This window comes from Typopeltis vanoorti, chromosome 16 (assembly GCF_054136105.1).
Source record: "Typopeltis vanoorti isolate ZY-2024b chromosome 16, IOZ_Tvanoo_1.0, whole genome shotgun sequence".
Classification (NCBI taxonomy): domain Eukaryota; kingdom Metazoa; phylum Arthropoda; class Arachnida; order Uropygi; family Thelyphonidae; genus Typopeltis; species Typopeltis vanoorti.
Genome location: NC_143564.1, coordinates 113,272,863 through 113,293,777, shown reverse-complemented (window position 1 = coordinate 113,293,777; position 20,915 = coordinate 113,272,863). Strand labels below are relative to the sequence as shown.

At 36.2% G+C, this 20,915-nt stretch overlaps 1 protein-coding gene across 1 annotated transcript in view; it reads left to right on the top strand.

Moving 5' to 3' along the window:
• ATP8A (ATPase phospholipid transporting 8A1) overlaps positions 1-20,915 on the top strand; it is a 1,088,708-nt gene that overhangs the window by 508,349 nt on the left and 559,444 nt on the right. The window contains exons 20-21 of the mRNA XM_090406292.1: positions 10,167-10,251; positions 20,498-20,550. Of these exons, the coding sequence (XP_090262418.1) occupies positions 10,167-10,251; positions 20,498-20,550 (138 nt within the window). The remainder of the gene's footprint in view (positions 1-10,166; positions 10,252-20,497; positions 20,551-20,915) is intronic.

Sequence of the window (20,915 nt, the reverse complement as noted above, 5' to 3'; positions counted from 1 at the left end):
ATACCAGCTCGTGTTGTACGAGAAGCAGCTAATGAATTGTCTGTACCCTTGACCATTTTGTTTAATTTGAGTCTCGGGTCTGGGTTAGTCTCGAGCGGGTGGAAAGAGGGGAAAATAGTTCCACTGCATAAAGGTGATTCCAAGACTGCTGTTGTAAATTACCGACCGATTAGCATATCAGGAATCATTGTCAAGGTCTTAGAGAAATTAATCAAGAAAAGAATACAGGATTGGATAGATGAAAATGGAATATTGTATGGGGGACAACATGGTTTTGTGAAGGGTAGATCATGCCTCAGTAACTTGCTCACGTTTTATAACACAGTTACGGCTGAACTGGATAGGGGTAATGGGTTTACAGTGATACTACTGGACCTTGCCAAGGCCTTTGATAGGATACCACATGGAACCCTAATCAGTAAACTGGAGCAGATGGTATAGATATAGGGTTGGTGAGATGGATAAGAGGGTGGTTGAAGGAGAGATATCAAAGAGTGGTTTATTCAGGAGTGGAGTCTAAAAGACGTCTTGTGACCAGTGGAGTGCCACAGGGCTCTGTTCTTGGACCACTGCTTTTCAATTTGTTCATCAATGATATTGGAAAGGATCTGAGAGGAAGTGTTCACTTGTTTGCTGATGATGCAAAGTTGGGTAGAGCAATTGTGAGTGCACAAGATGTCAAAATTTTACAGGATGATTTGGATAGTTTGGAGGACTGGGCTAGGAAAAACGGATGTCAATTTAATGTGGCAAAGTGTAAGGTTATGCACTTTGGGGTGAAAAGAATAGCAGCAGTATATCGCATTGGTGGAATCATACTCCAGGAGATTGATGAGGCCAGGGATTTGGGAGTGTTGGTGGATAGGGAGTTGAAGTTTAGGGGGCACATTGCAAAAGTAACTAAAACAGCTCACCAAATCACTTGGCTTCTGAAAAATACTTTAACATGCACAGATGAACAAGTTGTTGTTCCTCTGTATCGAGCCTTGATAAGACCCCATCTGGACTTCTGTGCCCAGCTATGGGCACCAGGGTTTCTTCGTGATGGGGAGGAAGTGGAGAGGGTCCACAGACGAGTGACCAAGATGATAGCAGGTCTGTGGAATGAACCTTATGAGAATAGGTTGAAGATTTGTGGGTTGCAGAAATTGGACGATAGGCGAAGGAGGGGTGATATGGTTGAGACATTCAAATTACTGAAGGGTTTTTATAAGATTGATCCAGAAGATATTTTTGAAAATGTGACTGGTGGTGGGAGGACTAGGGGCCATGCATGGAAGCTGGGCAAGAACGTGGTTGACAAGGGTGTTAGAGCTAGGTTCTTTACGTGGAGAGTGGTAAATGAGGGAAATAAGCTTCCAGAATCTGTTGTGGGTGCTACGACCGTGAATGAGTTCAAGGCAAGGTATGATAGATACTGTGTGAATGTTGAATAGTTGTTCTTGACATGATGTTAGGGCCTCTCTCGATGAGTCTGTCGACTCCTTGGAGTTTCCCGGAACAATAATAATAATAATAAAAATTCTGCCCACACCTTTTGATCTCATACAACTCCAAATCATTACATTAAGTGGATGTTTCACGGTAGGCATAATGCAATCAGGATGCAAATCTTCTCCGATTCTTCTTATGTATATTATGCCATCACTACCAGACAGGGAGATTTTGGTCTCATCACTCCAAATAACGCTGTCCCATTGTTTTGCTGTCCAGTTAACAGGTTTTAGCCCAGTTTAATCTTTTCAACCTTTGTTTGAGAGATAAAAATGGCTTTTTTCTTGGAATTCTAGCATTTAGACCAAATTCCTGCAGTCTGCGCCGAACAGTCCTTGCACTCAACTTCACATTGTATTGTGCCATTTCATCTTGTATACACCCAGATGATTTTCTTCTGTCACATGGGCACAGTCTCTCAATTCTTCTATCATCACTTGCTGTTGTGCACCTTTTCCTGCCTTTACCAGTCTAGTTTTATAGTGACTGAGTCTATTTATACCTCTTCAAATATTTAGAAATGCCACCTTTGGTTAAGTTTCCACCAATTTTTCTTCTAATTTCTTCATAACTGTAGCCTTGTTCACCTAATAGTACTATTTTACATCGTTTTCTGGGTGACCAGTCAACTCTTTGCGCCATTTCTTTAATTTTATTACATTTTACAAGCTCACTAAATGAAAGAACACAAAAAAAAACCCAACCAACTTGATAGCAATCACATAACACACTGACAGATGGCCTCCTCTCAGCTCCAATACATGCCGTCAATAGCTGAATCCTAGTGTGACCTTATTGGCTCATTGCCAAAACAAGTTGACACCTGATTGGCTCTCTAAACACTGATGCTCATTGACTACATTCAAATGAAAGAAAGCTACTTCATATCAACCTAAGCAAGTTGTGCTTCTTTTTTCTGGTTATTTGGCTATAACTTTTCATAGAATACAGATAATTGAACAAACTTTGTTGCATTACATTCTTGATTAAATTATCTTTCCATTGATATATAATTTTATGGTATTACACCAAAAAAAGCGGTGTTATGAGCCATCAAACCTCAAAAATATGCTTTTTCCAAATGGTTTCCCCAATTTTGGCCACTAGTGTATATATCACTTACTTATGCCACAACTCAGCTTTGTTTAAAAGAAATTCATCTATTAATTTTGGAATAACTGTTTGTTTCCCTCATGCTCTTTTTAACTGTTTGCTTTAAGAATTCCTTGAAATGATATTTCTCCCCTAAACTTCCAAGTTTTCTAAATGTCTTCTGTGTTCTAATCAATGTAACAGCTGTTCTCTCTCTCTCTCTCACTAATTCGACTTCTGCTTCAGAAGTACAAACTTCATGCAGGAAATAACCTAGTGGTGAGGTGAAGAAAACAATTGTTTGTTGTAAACAACACTATAGTTCTTTAATATTGTCATCAGGAAGTTCAATACTTTCTTTCTCTCAATTAAATATTGCAATTAAATAGTTTTCAACAAACCATAACCATTCAAAGATTTTTTATGTAAACATTTCTAATTACAAGAAATAATGCATTTTTGTTATATCATTTGGAAATGTTTATATAATTATAGAACTAAGAATTATCCTTTCCTTTTTATTTATTCATTTATTAAAATCAACCATCATTAAAACATAAAAATAAAATAATGTAAGATAATCTGATATCATGCTTTAGTGCTTTAGAAATAAAGCACTTGATCAAAGACTAGAGACCACAGATATGAGGGGCCTGAGAAAAATTAGAGGAGTGAACTGATGACATAATCATATTAAAAATGAAGATATTAGAAAGGAACTTGACACTATTAGCATTCAAGAATGTGTAAGCAGAGCTAATCAAAGTGTTTTCAAATCTTTTTCACAGTTTTGCTGATGAACTTGGGCAGCCTGGTTGACTGAGTGGTTAGCGTATCCACTCTCCAGCCAAAAGACTGCGGGTTCGAATCTCGCCATGGGCATGGATGTTTGCGATTGTCTGTGGAAATACCAGTGGTGGTGGTGGGCAGTAGATGGCGGTGATTAGTTGTAGTTGGTGTGAGTGGTGGAGACAGAGTTGTAGGTGACATCTCCCTAGAGGAGTCTTTGGACTCCCTGGAGGTGTCATGTAATAATAATAATAATTTCCTTTCTTAAATAATTTAGTGTTCTTTTCCATTCAAAACATTACTTCTCAATTCCTAGCAGTGTCAGCTCCAACCAACCTTGGAATATCGTTCTCACATTTGGAGTGGTGCATCCAAAACAGAGGAGTAATTATTATTATTAAGAGACCTTCAGACAGTAAGGGACTCATCGAGGAAGGCCACATATTACACTCACCAGCTATTATGCTTATTCTTGAATTCATTCACACTGCTTGCACCAACCACATCCAATGACAATCCATTCCAATCACGGACCATCCTATGAGATTAAAATCTAGCCCTCACCCCCCTTCTTAGCGGAATTCATTCTCAGCTTCCAAGGATGCAATCTTGTTCTTTCCCCACCCTTCATTAAATGAAAAATTCCATCAACTGAAATCCTGTATGACCTTTTCAGAAGTTTGTACGTCTCAATCATATCACCCCTCTTTCTCCTATTTGCTAGTGTCTGCAGTCTACATGTGCATCCTGCATGAGAAAGATTGTAAAACTGTCAGTTTAGTACATTTGCTGGATAAGAGTTATTATATCTGGAAATCCTGCTGAATAGACAAAACAAGGAACACTTTCAAGCCACTCCATGCATCTGTTATACAGATAATTGTCTCACACTGGGCAATGAAAACCATTTACTACCTCAAGACATTCAATGACATTCAAAAAAGTAATCAGATTCTCCATCTACACTAAACATTGCTGTGCCCATTAGTAGCTCTGAGTGTGTCTTCAAGTAAAGATGCATTTTGCCATTAAAATGGAGAAAATTATCTAAGAGCAAACTATCATAAGCATGGATCAGGATGTGACCAGAATCCACATTTCGAATTCAGCGCAGACACCTGGTTAACTTAGCTTCTCCCCCCCCCCATTTCTTCTGGCATGCAGTATGAGTGACGTTTTCAAAATCACATCAGGCATAGAATAACTGGACTTTTTTTATATCAAGGGTGCCAGTTTACAATGGTTTTTCCACTATAAAGTTAGATAGTATATTGCACCAAACCTAATAGGAGGTTGCTAGATCAGCAATCGAATAATCTTCTTGCCATTATTCTGTCAGGATTAACTGGAGAGAGGTCGTGTAATATTCTATGGAGAACAATGCCAAGGGAACAGTTAGCAGAAGAGATGGGAAAAATTCTCTACTTGTATTTTTTTACTGTTTATCCTATGTCCCTGCCAATTGAAATTGGCAGGGACAATAGGATATACAGTAAGATTGAAGGATTCACTAAAAAAATACAAGTAGAGAATTTTTCCCAAGAGTCTTATCAGGACTTATCAAGGGGAGGATGGAGAGTTTCCTCCTGTGTTTCTTGTTGATCTGTTGTACCTCTCCTTGAACATGTTCATTGGAAGTGCAATGGGCTACTATTGGTAGTTGCATACTCCTGTCATATGACATGATAGGTTCCAGACCATTATTGTATAGTGAATCGTTGTTCTTCTTTTTTTACTTTGTAGATGCATCTAATGGTAATAATATTTGTAAGCAGACTTATATGAATATAACTGATGCATAATTTGTTTACATAAAGTTATGTAGAACAAAAAATTGATAGAATAATGTTTGAAAATGAAAAAAGTTAGAAATATTGAATAGGAGTTCATCTTTTTTTTTCTCTGCATCTTTCCCTATAATAGGCATATTAGTCTAAAATATGCCTCATCACTAAATTTAATAATTTTAATCTCAGGCAATATCAAGCAAAGATTAGGTTTGCAAGTCTTAGGTCTTTTTGCTGGAGGCAAAATGACCCTTACTTTGATTTTTGTTTTTCGTTATTATTTTTTTTATATCTGATCCACACATGAAAAGCCACAAGACCTATAACACGTGTAGGCAAGAGGAATAGAAGAAAGGAGGAATCGGTCCACATTTTTCTTGAACAGCTGAGGGCTGTAATCTTTGGGGAAAGCGGAGTGGGAGAGACTGTTCCAAAGGACAGAAGTAGATGGGTGGAATGAGGAGGCAGTGAATTTGGTTTGGTAAGTTTAAAGATGGACTATAAAAGGGTGTTAGTTAGCAGTGACTCTTGTTTTAATAGTTTTGGAGGAGATTGGAGGAATAATAGTGGCCAATTCAGTAGAGCACTGTCCATGAAAGTATCTATAGAAGAGACACAAGGCAGAAACTGAGCATCTGTGAGAGAGGGATTGAAATGTGTATGTGACAGTGGTATCATTAATTAGTTGGATTGCTCTCCTCTGGATTGAATCGAGCAATCTTAGAGAGGATTTTGATGCTCCACCCCAAATATGGGAGCAATATTCCATGACTGGGCAGATTTAGGTTTTGTATAGAGTTAGCATCTGTGAAGTTGTGTCTTGTGTGAAAAAGTATACCAAGTTTTGGCATCTATAGTTGAAATGTGGTTGTGCCAGGAAAGATTGGAGATGTAGGTCAGTCCAAGTAGAGAAATGTGATCATATTGGGATATCTCAGTATTACTGAATGTAATGGGTGGGGGGGGGATGTAATAAGCAGGGAGAAATAACCTGGGGTTGAACGGAGTAGGAAGGACTGGGAACCGCTCTGTATTTTGACTTATCTTTCTTCGAGCTCTTATTCTTTTATAAATTCCTATCGCCTCACAGAAGGATGGCGTAGGAAGAAAGGATAATAAGAATGAGTTTGAAAGTTAGGCAATTACAAGCAAGAAGATAAATTCTCCCGAGTTAACTAATCAGTCACTGAAACCCAGGATTCTATAATATTTGTGCGCTCTCAAAGTGAAACTATTCAAGAACCAAGGAGTGTTTCTAGGATTCTCGATAACGAGGAAGCTATACTGTTTATACCGGTAAGGATATCTTTTCTATGCCTCATGTGAAGCAGCGAAGCTTGTTTCATGGAGAACATGATATAGTTCATAATGCTGAAATTAACAGTTCAACATTGAATGTGTGATATAGAAACATTTCCTTGTGAATGCAATATATGAAGTATTTCTGGATTAATAGTTCATATTTGAATGTGTGATATAGTGAAGCCTGTTATGCGAGAATTCAATTTTACATTGCGTTCTCACATAACAGGCTTCACATAACAGGATTTTTCTGAGGACTATTGTATTAAATTGATAAAACTTGGAAGTTTCTAAATGAACGACTGACGACTTGTACTTTGTGATTGTCCTGAATAGTTAAACTGAGTCAATATTTAAAGTGCATTAAACGATAGCTTTGTTTAGAGTGAAATTGTGTTTGGAATCTTTGATAATAAGAAGAGTGGAATTTATGTGCATAAATTCTAATCGTAAATGATATAGTCAGCTGAGTCATTTGCTAATGTATTAATGAGAACTTATTCATTCTTAACTGTATTATCCCTACTAGAGATTCTTGTTTTAATGTAAATTTATGTGTTAAAGCATTAAATATTTTTATTTGAGTTGAATCTTGTGTTTGCTTGATTTCTTTCATTGCACCGCTCATTAAAATAGTTCGAATCTTAGCGGGAACCCTATATTTAATAAGGAGAATTTCGGCCTGAATTAAGTTGATAACTATATGGTACTAACTGATGGCTGATTTCACAACGTTGCTTGTGCGAATTAGAACATAGAGTGGCGCAGGTAAAAATAAATTTTCTCTGTGTTCGAATGTGAAGTCAGTCAATAGCTAGAATGTGTAACGGAGTAGAACGTAGGATCAAACACTAATTAATACCTGCTTTCTCTCTGTGTGTGTGTGTGTGTGTGTGTGTTTCAACATAAATGATGCCTAATTAGGACTTTGGTTTTTGTGTTGTATTTTATTTTTATTTTATTTTATTACACTTCATACTGATAGAGCAGTACTACTCTTATATAACGTCCAAAAGGAATTAAGAAGTCCAAAGCCTTTACAATAGGCCAAAACTTTTACATAAAAAGAAAGATTACAAGGGTATCAACCGACGCCAGCCCTTGGTATCCTATTTGTCATGCGCTGATGGTAACTCCAGGCCTGCAGGGCCCTCAAAGAAATAACTAACATCACTCTTGGATAAACCAAGTAAAGACAAGTCTCTATAGTTAGTGGCGCTCCACATGCTGTTCATAGAGACAGTGGCTCTGGTAAAACGACGAGCCACCCCAAACTCCTCTTCTATTTGCCTGGCAAGGTCAGCATTTCGCTCGTAGTACTGAACCTCACTGTTATGGTAGTAGGTAAGTGAGCTCCCAGTACCCACTACCTGAACATCAATCACCCCCAAACACCGTTACCATCTCTCATCATTACTATATCTGGCTTTCTAACACCAGAAGTTGTTCTATAGTGTGGTTCAACTGTGGTCTCCCAACCTTTGTTCTTAAAACAGTTAGCCAATATGGAGACCACAGCATCATGTCTCTGCACATGGACACCATGTGTCTGGAAACAGCATTGGGAAATATGAGACAAAGTCTTGCTGTAACGGCAGCCAGTCCTACAGCTAATGTCTTCACTGTCCCATCGGGCTGTGCTGGGCCTAGTTAGTTAGGGCATTTATTCTAGTCCTTATTAAATCAATAAACTCAAAACTGGAAGTAAACTAGTCCTGTCACGTACCCACTGATCTTGTGGGAGTACCGAGTGTGACCCTACTAAGGAGGTGCCATCTACAAAACTGTAAAGCAAAGACGCCCATCTCTTATACTCATCTCTTGCTGTCTCAATCTGAGCATCCTGATACTGGGTCTACCCCTTCACACATCTAAAGTCCTCTTGGATACTAGGGCTATGAAAGCCTCTCTACAGATAGGAGAGGATGAAGCTGCAAGTTTTTCTATTCTAGATAAGTGGAGCTGTGGAATCAACCACCTTAGTGATGGGACCCAGAGCCCGCCGTCCTTCACCCGAGCATGGAAATATGCAATTTGGGTGTCTGGCCATAATCAGAGCCATGATCTAATGGCAACACAAACAGTCCTATCCATTTGGGACAGTACCGAGATATACATCCTACCAAGAACTAACTTGGGTAAAATCGAGGTAGGAGATAATAGGACAGAATAAAGAGCCTTTGCTGCGGCTTAAGAGGAGCCCACCTCAAAACTGTAAGCATAGAGGCAGAAGGGACAGAAGACCTCCTCTTTGGAGTGAACATAACACCAAGATATCTCCACTCCTCTAGGATGGTCAAAGCATACAATGGTCTTGCATGTAGGGAAAAACTCTACACTCTCGACCTTGAGCTTTTTGTTGTGACCTGAAGGGACAAGAGCTAATGAACAGGACTTCTCAACGTTAATATTCAGGCCTCTAATATGAAAGAGGTCAACTGCCTGGTCAAAGAGTTCCTGCAAGCCCATCTTTGTGGAGGATATGAGAAAAAAGGTCATCATCAAAGGCCATAGCATTGAAGAAAGAGGCACTAGAGAGTAACCAATATGGTTAGGAAGAGGACAAAGAAACTCATGATGCAAGTGAAGATAAAGGAGATAGAGCGTTGCCCTGACAAATACCCCACATTGTGGGTATTTTGGTCACATGGGCCCCTATTGTGATAGAGATGGAGCCACCTATATAGAGCTCCCTAAAATAATTAAGAAAATGTTCTGGGCATTCGGCAACAGATAGCGCTCTAAGGATAGCAGGACGGGAGACGCTATCAAAGTCCTTTTGGAGGTCCAGGGACACCATGTGTAGACGTTTAAGGTGGCATAAGGAATCTGAAAGAAGAGAGGAAAGGAGATAGATGTTCTCAGACAGCCATCCAAAGGGATAAAGGCTCTCTGCCGGTAGTCGTGCTGTACATATTGCTGTAGTCGTCTGACCAATAAGTTATGGAAAAGTCTGAGAATTACTGGTAATATAGTAATAGGCCTATAATCTGAAGGATGTGTAGAGGTTTTCTTCTTGGGAATAAAAATAGTTCTTGAGGCACAAAAATATGGTGTAATCACTCTTGTAGAGAAGAAGATCTATTAAGAACTGTAGGACAGGGAAAAGCACTCTACGAAGTCTTGATGCTGAGAAACTGCCTAGTCCAGGGGCAGATGAATTTGCAGGGAAAGCTGATTTTATTTCTTGAATGGATACGGGATGATAAAGTTGTTCTAACTGGTCCCATTGTTGTCTCGCATATGTTTTTTGTGTTCTACAGATGCTGGATAGAATACCAGCGAAATATCAACAATAAGTAAATAAATAATTATTTTCTTATTAGTCTGTGTTCTCATCTATACCATTAAAATTAATGAACACTTTTAATGATTGTATGTAATAATTTCTAGATCTGATTTTTCTTGTACTTTTTTTATTTTTATTTTTAATTATTGGTTTAGTTTCAGCCAAGAATGCAGAAAACCAGAAGTGGGGATCACTTCTGGTGTTCTAGCGATGCCCTTAAGATACCCATAGTGATAAACTTAATCGTTTTGAGTTGTCATAGTCATCTGTGAACCTCTTAAGATGAACATCTTAAAATGATCTCTTCTAAACAATTAAAAAATTGTCAATTGATCGATATTTTGTATGTGTGCACTCAACTGCAGTTTCATTTAACTTTCTTCAGTATAATATTTACAATATATTTCTTATAGGACTCTGTCATCTATGAAAGACTTGGTGAACATCAACAGTATAAAGATATAACATTAAGTCATTTAAAAGAATTTGCAAGTAGTGGTATGTAATGAAATTTAAGTTAATTTTTTAAAAAAGTTAGTTTATTCCTAACAAGTGAAGTATTATTGTGTAATCAACAAAGTTACTTATTTCTAATAAAGCAGAAGTAGTATAGCATGAGTTATCTCAGGGCAGTTTCTAACATACCTCGTATTTATTATTTTTACCACTGTGGTTGCTGTCTCTTGTTATTGTCTTTTTTTTCTGTTTCTGGTGTGTAGAAAATTGACTACGATATAATGGTGTTTGCTGGTATTCACACTGCATAAAACAGCTGGAATTTGAAATAGTTTATTAATTACTCAACTAGTTTTGTGAATTTCATTGTGAATATTATCTGTATGTAAATGAGCCGGTCTGGTTGGCCGAGTGGATAGAGTTTCTGCTCTCCAGCCAAAAGGCTGTGGGTTCGAATCTCGCCGTGGGCATGGATGTTTGTGATTGTCTGTTGAAAACCAGTGGTGGTGGTTGGTAGATGGCGTTGGTGTAGTTGCAGTCAGTTGGTAATTGAATAATGGAGACAGAGTTGTAGAGCTGGTGCTCTCCCTCGATGAGTCCTTGGACTCCCTGGAGGTGTCAAATAATAATAATAATTAATCGAATTTTTATTTTTTGATTGTCTAATTTATTCATTTATTTCTCCTAATAATGTGAAACATGGATCAAAACTGGTTGAGTAATTAATAAACTATTTCAAATTCCATCTCTAACCATGTTTAAACCAAAAATGTAGTTTAGTTACATTCTCATCCTGTCTTCCTTTTTTGTGTGAGGCTCAATAGCCTGTCACAGTTAACTTGGTGTCTTAGAACCCTGGTTACTGCTTATGATAGAGTGTTTAATCATCTGCGTTGTCTATTGTGTCTGTAAATTGTATGTTTTATTCTGGCAGAGTTAACTGTTTAGTGGGTTGAAAAACTTTCTTTTTTTTTTTTTTTTTTGTGGGGGAGAGCAGGAAGCAAACTCTGCCACCGTTGTATAAGACTGGAAAACTCATCTTCACTTGAAAAGCTCTGATGAAGGTTCTTTGCATTTTGGTTGGAAACACCCAAGTGTTTCCAACCAAAAGGCATCATCAGTACCAACTGAGTTAGAGACACTCTTTTTTTGGTTAATACTGTCCCACTCATATGAAATCACAAGGCTTATAACACAGCAGGGTCATTGTGTTCCCAAGTGATTAAGGGGAAAGTGGTAAAGCACTCTCTTAACATGTGCTTTTTGAAAAACTGGATTGTGCTCATTGGGGATAAACAGTATTGGGGGGGGGATGCTTGAAAGAACCAAAATATACACATAGGTTCGATATGTTTGAAATTATACTGTATAGATCAGGGGTAACGACAACGTGACTCTTCACGATTAACCAGGAAAAAATAAACATATAGAGAAGAGGAGACAAAAAAGAGGAATAAAATGAAAAAACAGAGAGAGAAAAACAGGGTTAATAAAAATTGCTAGAATAAAAAAAAAGTTTAATTTGAAACAATGTTTCAAATTAAATTAATGTTAAATGAAGTTTACTTTGAACTATTAGAATAATTTTAAAGTCGAAACACAATCATTTTAGTTACTTATTTACTAGTAGAGGCCTTCCTTGTATGTATTTTCTTAGTAAGCTCCCTCCTTAAAATTAGGTGTGTAATTAGTCAAAGCAGTTCTTACAACCTCGCCATGTGCACGCTCACTTACTCCCATCACATCGGTCAAAGGTTGCGGCTCTTCTAAGTCTTAATGGAAGTATTTTGACTCCAAAAGGATGAATATTTGGTCACCCCGGTATAGATTTTGAACTGTTGTTGCTGTAGTCCTTACCTGATTAGAAGAAAACAGAGGAATGGCAGTGGTCAGTTAAAATCGACATCTATGAAAGTTTTTATCATTCCCACATGCGAGAGGCCACATGGCTTGTATAAAATAGTGTGTGATAGCTGGGATCATGAGCAAAGAAATCTGTTGATATTCTTCTTAAAGAGCTAGAGGTCATAATCTTTTGGAAATGCTTCATGGAGAAGGGCATTCCACAGAACTGAGGTAGATGAAATAAAAGATGACTGGGAGTGGCAGGTTTGATGAGTCGGTAGTTCAACTGTAAAAGGATGTTGGGCAGCTTTTGCTCATATTCCTGTATGTGTAGCAGAAACATCACGCCCATGGAAATGTTTACAGAAGAGACAAAATGCAGAAACAGACAATCTATGAGAGAGTGGCTGGAGAGAGAGAGAGAGAGTTCATCAGTCAGTTGAATCACTCTCTTCTGAACTGATGACTCAAGAATTTTTAGAGAAGTGTTAGTGCATTGTACCAAATCTGAGATCAGTATTCTTAGATTGAGCACATTGCAGATTTGTAGAGAGCAAGCAACTGGATAGAAGGGAAGTCGCATTTCAAGTGAAAGAGAATGCCATGTTTTTTGGAATATGTTATAGAAGTTATCTCATTATTCCAGGAAAGGCTAGGAGTAAGATTCAGTTGAAGAAGCAAGATCTCTGAGAAGAACTAAGTTCTTTTTTTGCAAGAAACCTGGCAAACTGTTAAGAAGGCATTGAAGGTGACTAGGTTGTTGTCGCCCTGATGAAGGATGGTTTGGAAATCAAGGGCACTTATCATAGATAATCTTGAAGCTTGAGATAACCATACATTCACACGTATACCACAGTAATTAAATTTTAATAATATGTAGATATTTCGTCTTAAGTATTTTAAGACATCATCAGTACAGTTATTACAAACAATACTAGGAATTACGTTCAAAGGAACAGTTAGTGCACATGCTTACATTGGAATCCCTCTATGCTTACAGTAGCATGTTTAAGGGGGGGGGGGGTAGGGAACTTAATTCGGCTGTAATTAAAATTAAATTAAAATATATCTAATAAATTATTTTATACAATTGAGGATAATGATTTCCCCGACTTTTGGGATAGTGAGACGGTCATTATGGTTCAGAGTGCTCATGTTTAATCATGAGCGATTATATCAAGAAAGCCCTACGTCACAGACCCAATCTGAATCATAATGACTGTCTCACTATTCCAAAAGTCTGGGAAATCATTATCCTCAATTGTAAAATAAGTTTATCAGATTTAATTTAATTTTAATTACAGCCATTTTTTTGGGGGGGGGGGGGTTCCTCAAACACACTGCTCTATGTATAGAGGGATTCCAATGTAAGCATTTGCACTAACTGTTCCTTTGAATGTAATTCCTAGTATTGTTTTTAATAACTGTACTGGTGATGTCTTATCATACTTAAGATGAAATATCTACGTATTATTTAATTACTGTGGTATACAAGTGAATGTATAGTTATGAATACTCCACAGGTTTCATTATATAATGAAGCTTGAGATGTCTGAACTCTTCAAGGTTTGTCATATGAATATGATGAGTGAAGAGTACTGTCATCAGTAAAGCAATGAATAAGATTTAAGGTCAGTGAGAGCAAGTCATTTATGCATACATATATATATAAAGAGCGCATGGGTGAAATAACAGTGTTAATGTATGCTCACAAATGCGAGACCCTTTGACACTTCTGCGCATGTCAGAAGCAGGAGAATCCATTCCGCTAGTAGGGTAATCAATCCATATTGTGGGATGAGTTGTTTATTATTACACGTCGGAAAATTAACTTCTCTTTTATGATCATTGTAGTTTTTAAAGTGGTAACTGTTTTGCTTGTATAACAGTTGGAAAATTTTACGTATAAAGCATGTGATTTTGCGTGTTGGCGACCAATTCATGCATCGCCTTTCTCCCCTTCAACATGAGACTCTTCTTGGCAGTCTGCCAACGACAGTTCTCTCTTATGTGGTCGGACAGTACTCTGAGGAACACCTGCATTAACAGGAAAATATTAAGAGAGAACACCTTTCTCCATTGCACATGGTTAACAACTGGAAAGAAAGCTGGCAATTCATTTACAAAAGGAGGAAGACAAAGCATGCCATTGTACTCTTGCTAGCTATGATTTCTCATTTGAAAGTCATAACTACTCAAAAAAAGAATAGTGATATATATCAACATATACAGTGGCAGTATTACTTTTGAAACAATTTTTTGTTTGCATACTTTGCAGTTGAAAAATTGAAGGTGAGTTTTCCATATCAATGGATATGGAAAGCCCGCCTCCATATGAGTGCTGTCAACTCACCTTCAATTTTAAAACGTAAAAAGATTTCTCACATAAAACCATGTAATATGCACCCAGTTCTTTCCATCCATGGAACTTCTTTGCTACTAAGAAAACAGTATTCTAAGGTTTGGCAGATATATTAATCAGCAAAAGTATTAATCTATACTTTTGTTGATTTATTTACATTAAATAAAAGATTCGCCTACTTGTAGAACTTCCACATAGTGTTTTGTAATACAGTCATACCCCGAAGTTACGCGATAGGTGGGACCAACAAAAAGCGCGTAACTTGAATTCACATAACTCGGGTTATAATTTGGCATGTAATTTATGTATACAAACATACAAAATATTAGTTAATTGGGAGACCAGAGGTTTTCAAAAACACTTATATTTTTTAAGAAATATAATCATAATTGTAGTTTTTCGTACATAAAAAAAAAAGAAAGTTATTTCGGTGTCATTGGTTTCATAAAATCTAATAGATTCGTCTGACGGCATGATGTCTTTTTCTTGTCACACAAAATTTCTTCATAGCAAGCCAGTGATTTTTTTATTCCTTGCCTTGTGGCTACAATTTGTTCCTCGTTAGAATCTATGTCCTCCAAAATCTGTAAACCTTTCTTTTATATGATTGTTCTTACTGTGGATTTCTGTAGATCGAACTTCTTTGCTAGCTCACAAATTTTCATCCTGCCTTCAAAATCCTTAATGTTCAGTTTTGTTTCCAAAGTGAATGTTTTTCTTTTCTTGCTAGCTGTGGAAGAATCGGACTTGCTTCTTTTGGATGACATTATTATTTTTTATGTGATAAAATTTTTATCAAGAACACAACATTAAACAATTGCAAGGTTTGTAGACTATAAAAATTGTGTATGAATGGAGACCATGCCAGTGTCGCACATGCTGTTCACAGCATGTGCGACACTGGCGAATGCGGCAGGCGCTGGAAAGATACGACTAGTGGTGAGGCGTGAAGTGGGACAGAAATACATACATAAAAGAAGCCGCGTAACTCCGGATTCGCGTAAGTCAGGGTAGCATAAGTCGGGGTATGACTGTACGTTATTGAAGAAAATTTGGCATTATTTTCTACATACTTTTTGGTCTTTCTGTTTTCCAAATTATTGAAGAGGTATATAATAATTACATCATCATTGTTAACTGCTTGCACTATAGCAACATTTTATTAAAAGCACACTGTAATTGCTTTTCAAATAGTATGATTAATTTCATTCTATCTTTTAATTTTCAGTTATTGCTTGTCTTAATTACCACTGGATTTGGTGTCAAATGGATAGTTGTTTGCTACAGGATGGATTTAGATCCCACTGTTTCATTAATATTATCCTCAAAATATATATACATGTTCCTAGGAGGAAAATAAATACTTACTGTGAATAGGAACTCCATTGAACATGCCATATCAATGGTATGATGAAGAAAATAGTAACACACAACACAGAGAGAGAGAGAGGAAAAAAAAAAACAACCACCAGAATTAATTTTTAGAGAAAGATATTCATATGGCAGCATTTCACATTTCCAAGCCACATCGGATTTGGTGCTGAGGTGCTGACCCCCCCCCGTTTCAGTGAAGGATAAATGACTGAAGATAAACCTGCTTTATCTTCAGTTGTTCTTTGCATGCCATGGTGAATAGCTTCATCTCTTCAGATTTCCTTACCAGTACTGGTTATTCCTGGAATCTGTACTTTTCCCCATTCTCTTCCTCAAGTACATAAATTATATTCTCTATTCAGTGTTTTGCTGATCCTGGTAAACTCCATTCCTTCTCTTCAGAGATCCTTGCATTACTTAAACATTGATCTTACTATTCTTCACTGGGATGATCACAACATCACTGCTTTCAAAGCATTTCTAATTTTTCTCCAGGGAGAAAGAAAGAAAGAAATGCTTTAAATATCAGTTCTCTGATATTTAGACAAGATTAGATATTTCTTTTTGTGCTGACACAGATCCCTAGCTTTTCCCTCTCAGATTTCAAAACCTTGGTGTCCTTTTTTATTCTTAAAATATCATCCCTCACCTGTATAGTTGCTTATTCTAAACATTGCAGTGGTACTCATAAAAACATCATCAAATGTACCTTCAGAAAGTTTACAGGATATTGTAATAGTGTGACATGAAAAAGTTACATAATTACTAACTCCATATCTACAGTTTCCTCCAAATTAAACTGTTATCTGTCAAGACTCCAATATTATCAAATCTCATATTACTGTCTTCTAAGAATACTTCTCTTACTAACCTTTCCTCTTCCATTCAGTTTAAGTGACCATACCATCTGAGATTGGCTCTGCTAACATATTCCTGAATGCTTACTACGTCTAGTTCTTTCCTAACATCCTTATTTTTAATACGATGCGGCCATTTATGCCTTCTATTCATTTCTGTAATCTTTCTCAGAATTCTCGTATCTGTGGTCTCCAGTCTTTGATTAAGTGTTTTACTTCTAACCCATCTCTTAGATCTTACGTTAAAATTGGTTTCAACAGTGTCGAAACCAATACAGTTGATTTAGTGTTTTGAGTAATTTCTTTCTTATTCTATATATATATATATATATATATATTTTTTTTTTTTTTTTTTTTTTCTTTTTCTGTTGACTTCCTTCTGTACCATCCTTGCTAATTCTATTGTCTGTTTTCATGTTTAATTTGCCATCTTCACTAAAGCTACCTACTTAGCAAAATGCTTTACTTGTTCTATAAATTCTCCATTGAAGATGCAGTTGATTTTCACTGTTTCTGCCTATTTCATGTTCTTCTTTTTATTACTGATTTTCATACTGGATTTGTTGCATTAGTTATTCAGTTTAGTTAAGGAATACTGGAGACTGTTGGATTCATTTTGGAATATAACATCATCTGCATGAAATCAAGAAATAAGATTAACATCTCCAATTTTGCAATCAGATGCAGTTGATGTTTTCACTGTTTCTGCCTATTTCATGTTCTTCTTTTTATTACTGATTTTCATACTGGATTTGTTGCATTAGTTATTCAGTTTAGTTAAGGAATACTGGAGACTGTTGTATTTATTTTGGAATATAACATCATCTGCATGAAGTCAAGAAATAAGATTAACATCTCCAATTTTGCAATCAGATTTAATGTTACTTTCCTTCATAAGGTAATTAATAAAAATGACGGATAAAAGTGAAGATGATTTATGCTGCTGTCTTATTCTTACTTTAACATCAAACCATCTTCTTTTACCTCCAATTCTAACTTGACTTACAACTCAAATATAGACTATGCATTGCTCAATATAATATCCAATTTACACCCTAGTGCTGGAGCGATTTGAACAGCTTTTATCTTGGCACCTTGTCACATGCCTTTTTCCAGATCCACAGAAATGAGGTCATTGCTATATTCTCATATTTTCTGAACTGTTTGCATTAAATAAACAACCTCTATTTGGCCTGAACCCAACTTATTCTACTCCAAGCTTCCTTTCCTTAACATGCCTTAACCTTTTCTCATGAATACTTGCATAAATCTTGCACTCGGTAGGAAAATTCCTTTATGAAGTCTCACATTCAGTTTTATTTCCTTTTTTAGATGGGTATTATTAGAGCTCTACTCCAATCGTCTAGAATTCAGCCCTCTGGCCAGGCCTTGTGAACTATGCAGCTACACTGCATAGTTCAGAATGCCTGCAAAGCTACTTTAAAACTTTTTATACCTTCATATTTGATTGTTTCTAGTCAGATATCATTTACTCTAGTTTCCTTTCTACATTTCAGGTTTCTGATGGCATTTTCTACTTCAGTTGTTGGTACTTGTGATTGCATTCCTCTTGAATGTTTTTTATCTGTATTTACCAATACAGTTGGTCTCACTGTTTATTTCAGGTAGCACTCTAGACATCTAGAATATCTTCATCAGTTTCATATAATCTTTCATCTCTGATTCCTTTTACACTTCCTTCCATTTCTAATCCTATTCAATAGCCTCCAGAATATTTTTCCACCTTCCTAATATTTATTTTCTTTCTAAAGTCTTCCCGTGAGTTTTATTTGTCTAGTTGTACACATTGCTTCACTTTGTTGGATTTTTGTCCGTATTCCACATAGCACAAGCCGACTTGCATGCCAGGAACTTTCAACATGCTTTCTTCTTTTCCATGTTGGATTCATTAATTTCCTTTGCCCACCATTGAGTTCTGATTTTTTTTTATCCTTGCAACCTCACCACAATGTCTCTCTGGTTGATTACATTAATGTTTTCTCCAGGGTGTGCTACTGAATATTCAAGGTTTGGTTCTTGTGTTCAAACTGTTTTAATTTTTTTGTCAAATAATACTTGTGTTTTCATTTATATTTCATCTCTGAAAGCTACTGAACTTTGATTATGTTTAACACTTTCTTTCAATTGTCTTTTGAATATGATATTAAATTCTGTCCTACCCAAATTTAATTCTAAGAAGTTACAACTTCTTGATGTTATCCATAAGTGGGAAGTCTGGTTAATTTAGCTCCCTCTTAAATTTATATATATATATATATATATATATATATATATATATATATGTGGCGATTAGTTTTTACTCGGTTGTTATACATTTCAAAAAATAGATTTCATGACTCCAAGACCGAGATAACATATAAAGATTTTAATGATAAATACTACTAGTTTCAGCATATAGCAGCCTTCTTCAGGTATTTATAAAGGAAAGGAATTCTAATAAACATTGAATTATTTAAACAAACTGGAAATTACAGGTACAAATTGCCTCACATAATCGATACATAAAAACGTTGTATTTTTCAAGTTGTTCCAACTGGCGTGCCATTGTTTGTTGCAATTGTGCGTGCAAGTTCACGTGAACGCCAATATTGAATAACTGCAGCATGGCTATCTGGGATGTTATAACTTAAATTATTATTTAAGTGGACCGGGTTCAGTAGGATTTCCCTTGATTCTACGATTTTTCTTTCAAACTCATCTTCACAGCGAAAAATATTTTCTGATCTATTCCAGCATACAGAGTGGCTTTGTTGGTCATCATTAGGATTATTTGAAAAAAGAACATGACTGGATAATGCAGTTGCATGAGATCTTTTGTATGAGATGTCTCTCTTATGCTCTTCTATGTGTTGGTCAATAGATTTGTTAGTTTGACCAAAGTATGGGATATTGCAATCAATATCCCATAAAAATCGTAGAATCAAGGGAAATCCTACTGAACCCGGTCCACTTAAATAATAATTTAAGTTATAACATCCCAGATAGCCATGCTGCAGTTATTCAATATTGGCGTTCACGTGAACTTGCACGCACAATTGCAACAAACAACGGCACGCCAGTTGGAACAACTTGAAAAATACAACGTTTTTATGTATCGATTATGTGAGGCAATTTGTACCTGTAATTTCCAGTTTGTTTAAATAATTCAATGTTTATTAGTATTCCTTTCCTTTATAAATACCTGAAGAAGGCTGCTATATGCCGAAACTAGTAGTATTTATCATTAAAATCTTTATATGTTATCTCGGTCTTGGAGTCATTAAATCTATTTTTTGAAATATATATATATATATATATATATATATATAATAAATATTTTTACGAAACTGACTTCAATTCTTTTTGCTTCCTATAAGAATGCGAAAATGCAAATAGCTGCTGGTCAGCATCTATTTGTAGTCTAGCTTCAAATCTGTAGACCTAGATTCCCCACCTTCATTTTATTTGCATCTCTGGAGCATCCCTTTTTACATAATGTTTCTTGAGGATTACGGTCTCAACCTGTGTCAGAAAAACATTGAATCATTCCTTTTTTCTTAATTGCGTTCCCCTCCACCACAAGCACTAATGTGATATTGGATTTATAGCTTCTCGTAAGTTTTTTTGGCAAAGCAAACCATTTTTTCTGAGAAAATTATGGAAAAATAAAATATTGTGCAGCTTTTTGAGCTACGTGAAAATTTTCAGTCATCCAAATTTACCCTTAGGCCCCATGTTGCACATCCCTTAAAGTAATGTGGTTTAACTCTTTCTAAATGTTGAAGAGTTGTTTTAACACCTATTTAATATTTATGAACATCTCTAAAATTATAAACGTTTTGATTTTTAGGTTTACGAACATTATGTTGTGCTGTTGCTGAAATTTCAAAAGAATGCTATGAGGTAACTTTTTATAAATCACACATTTAGTTACTTTGTTATAAATGCTTTTGAAAGAATGTTGGTTGGTGCTTAAAATCTGAGGTAATTTTTTAATTAATAATTTTATCTTTGATAAAGTAACATGTAATTTTCAAATACATTACATCATTAAAAAAAAAAAAAAAAACTTGAATATGAAAAATTCATTCTTATCCAGATTTGAGATACTAATCCATCACCCCAGCCTCAACATGAATGATAGCCTAAGAGCCCCAGGGATATGGATGACCCACCTGAAACTCGCCTAACATCTGGCAGCAAGGATTATAAAAGAACAAGTTTGTAGATCATTACCAAAAGCCAAGCACAAACTAACCAGATATTGG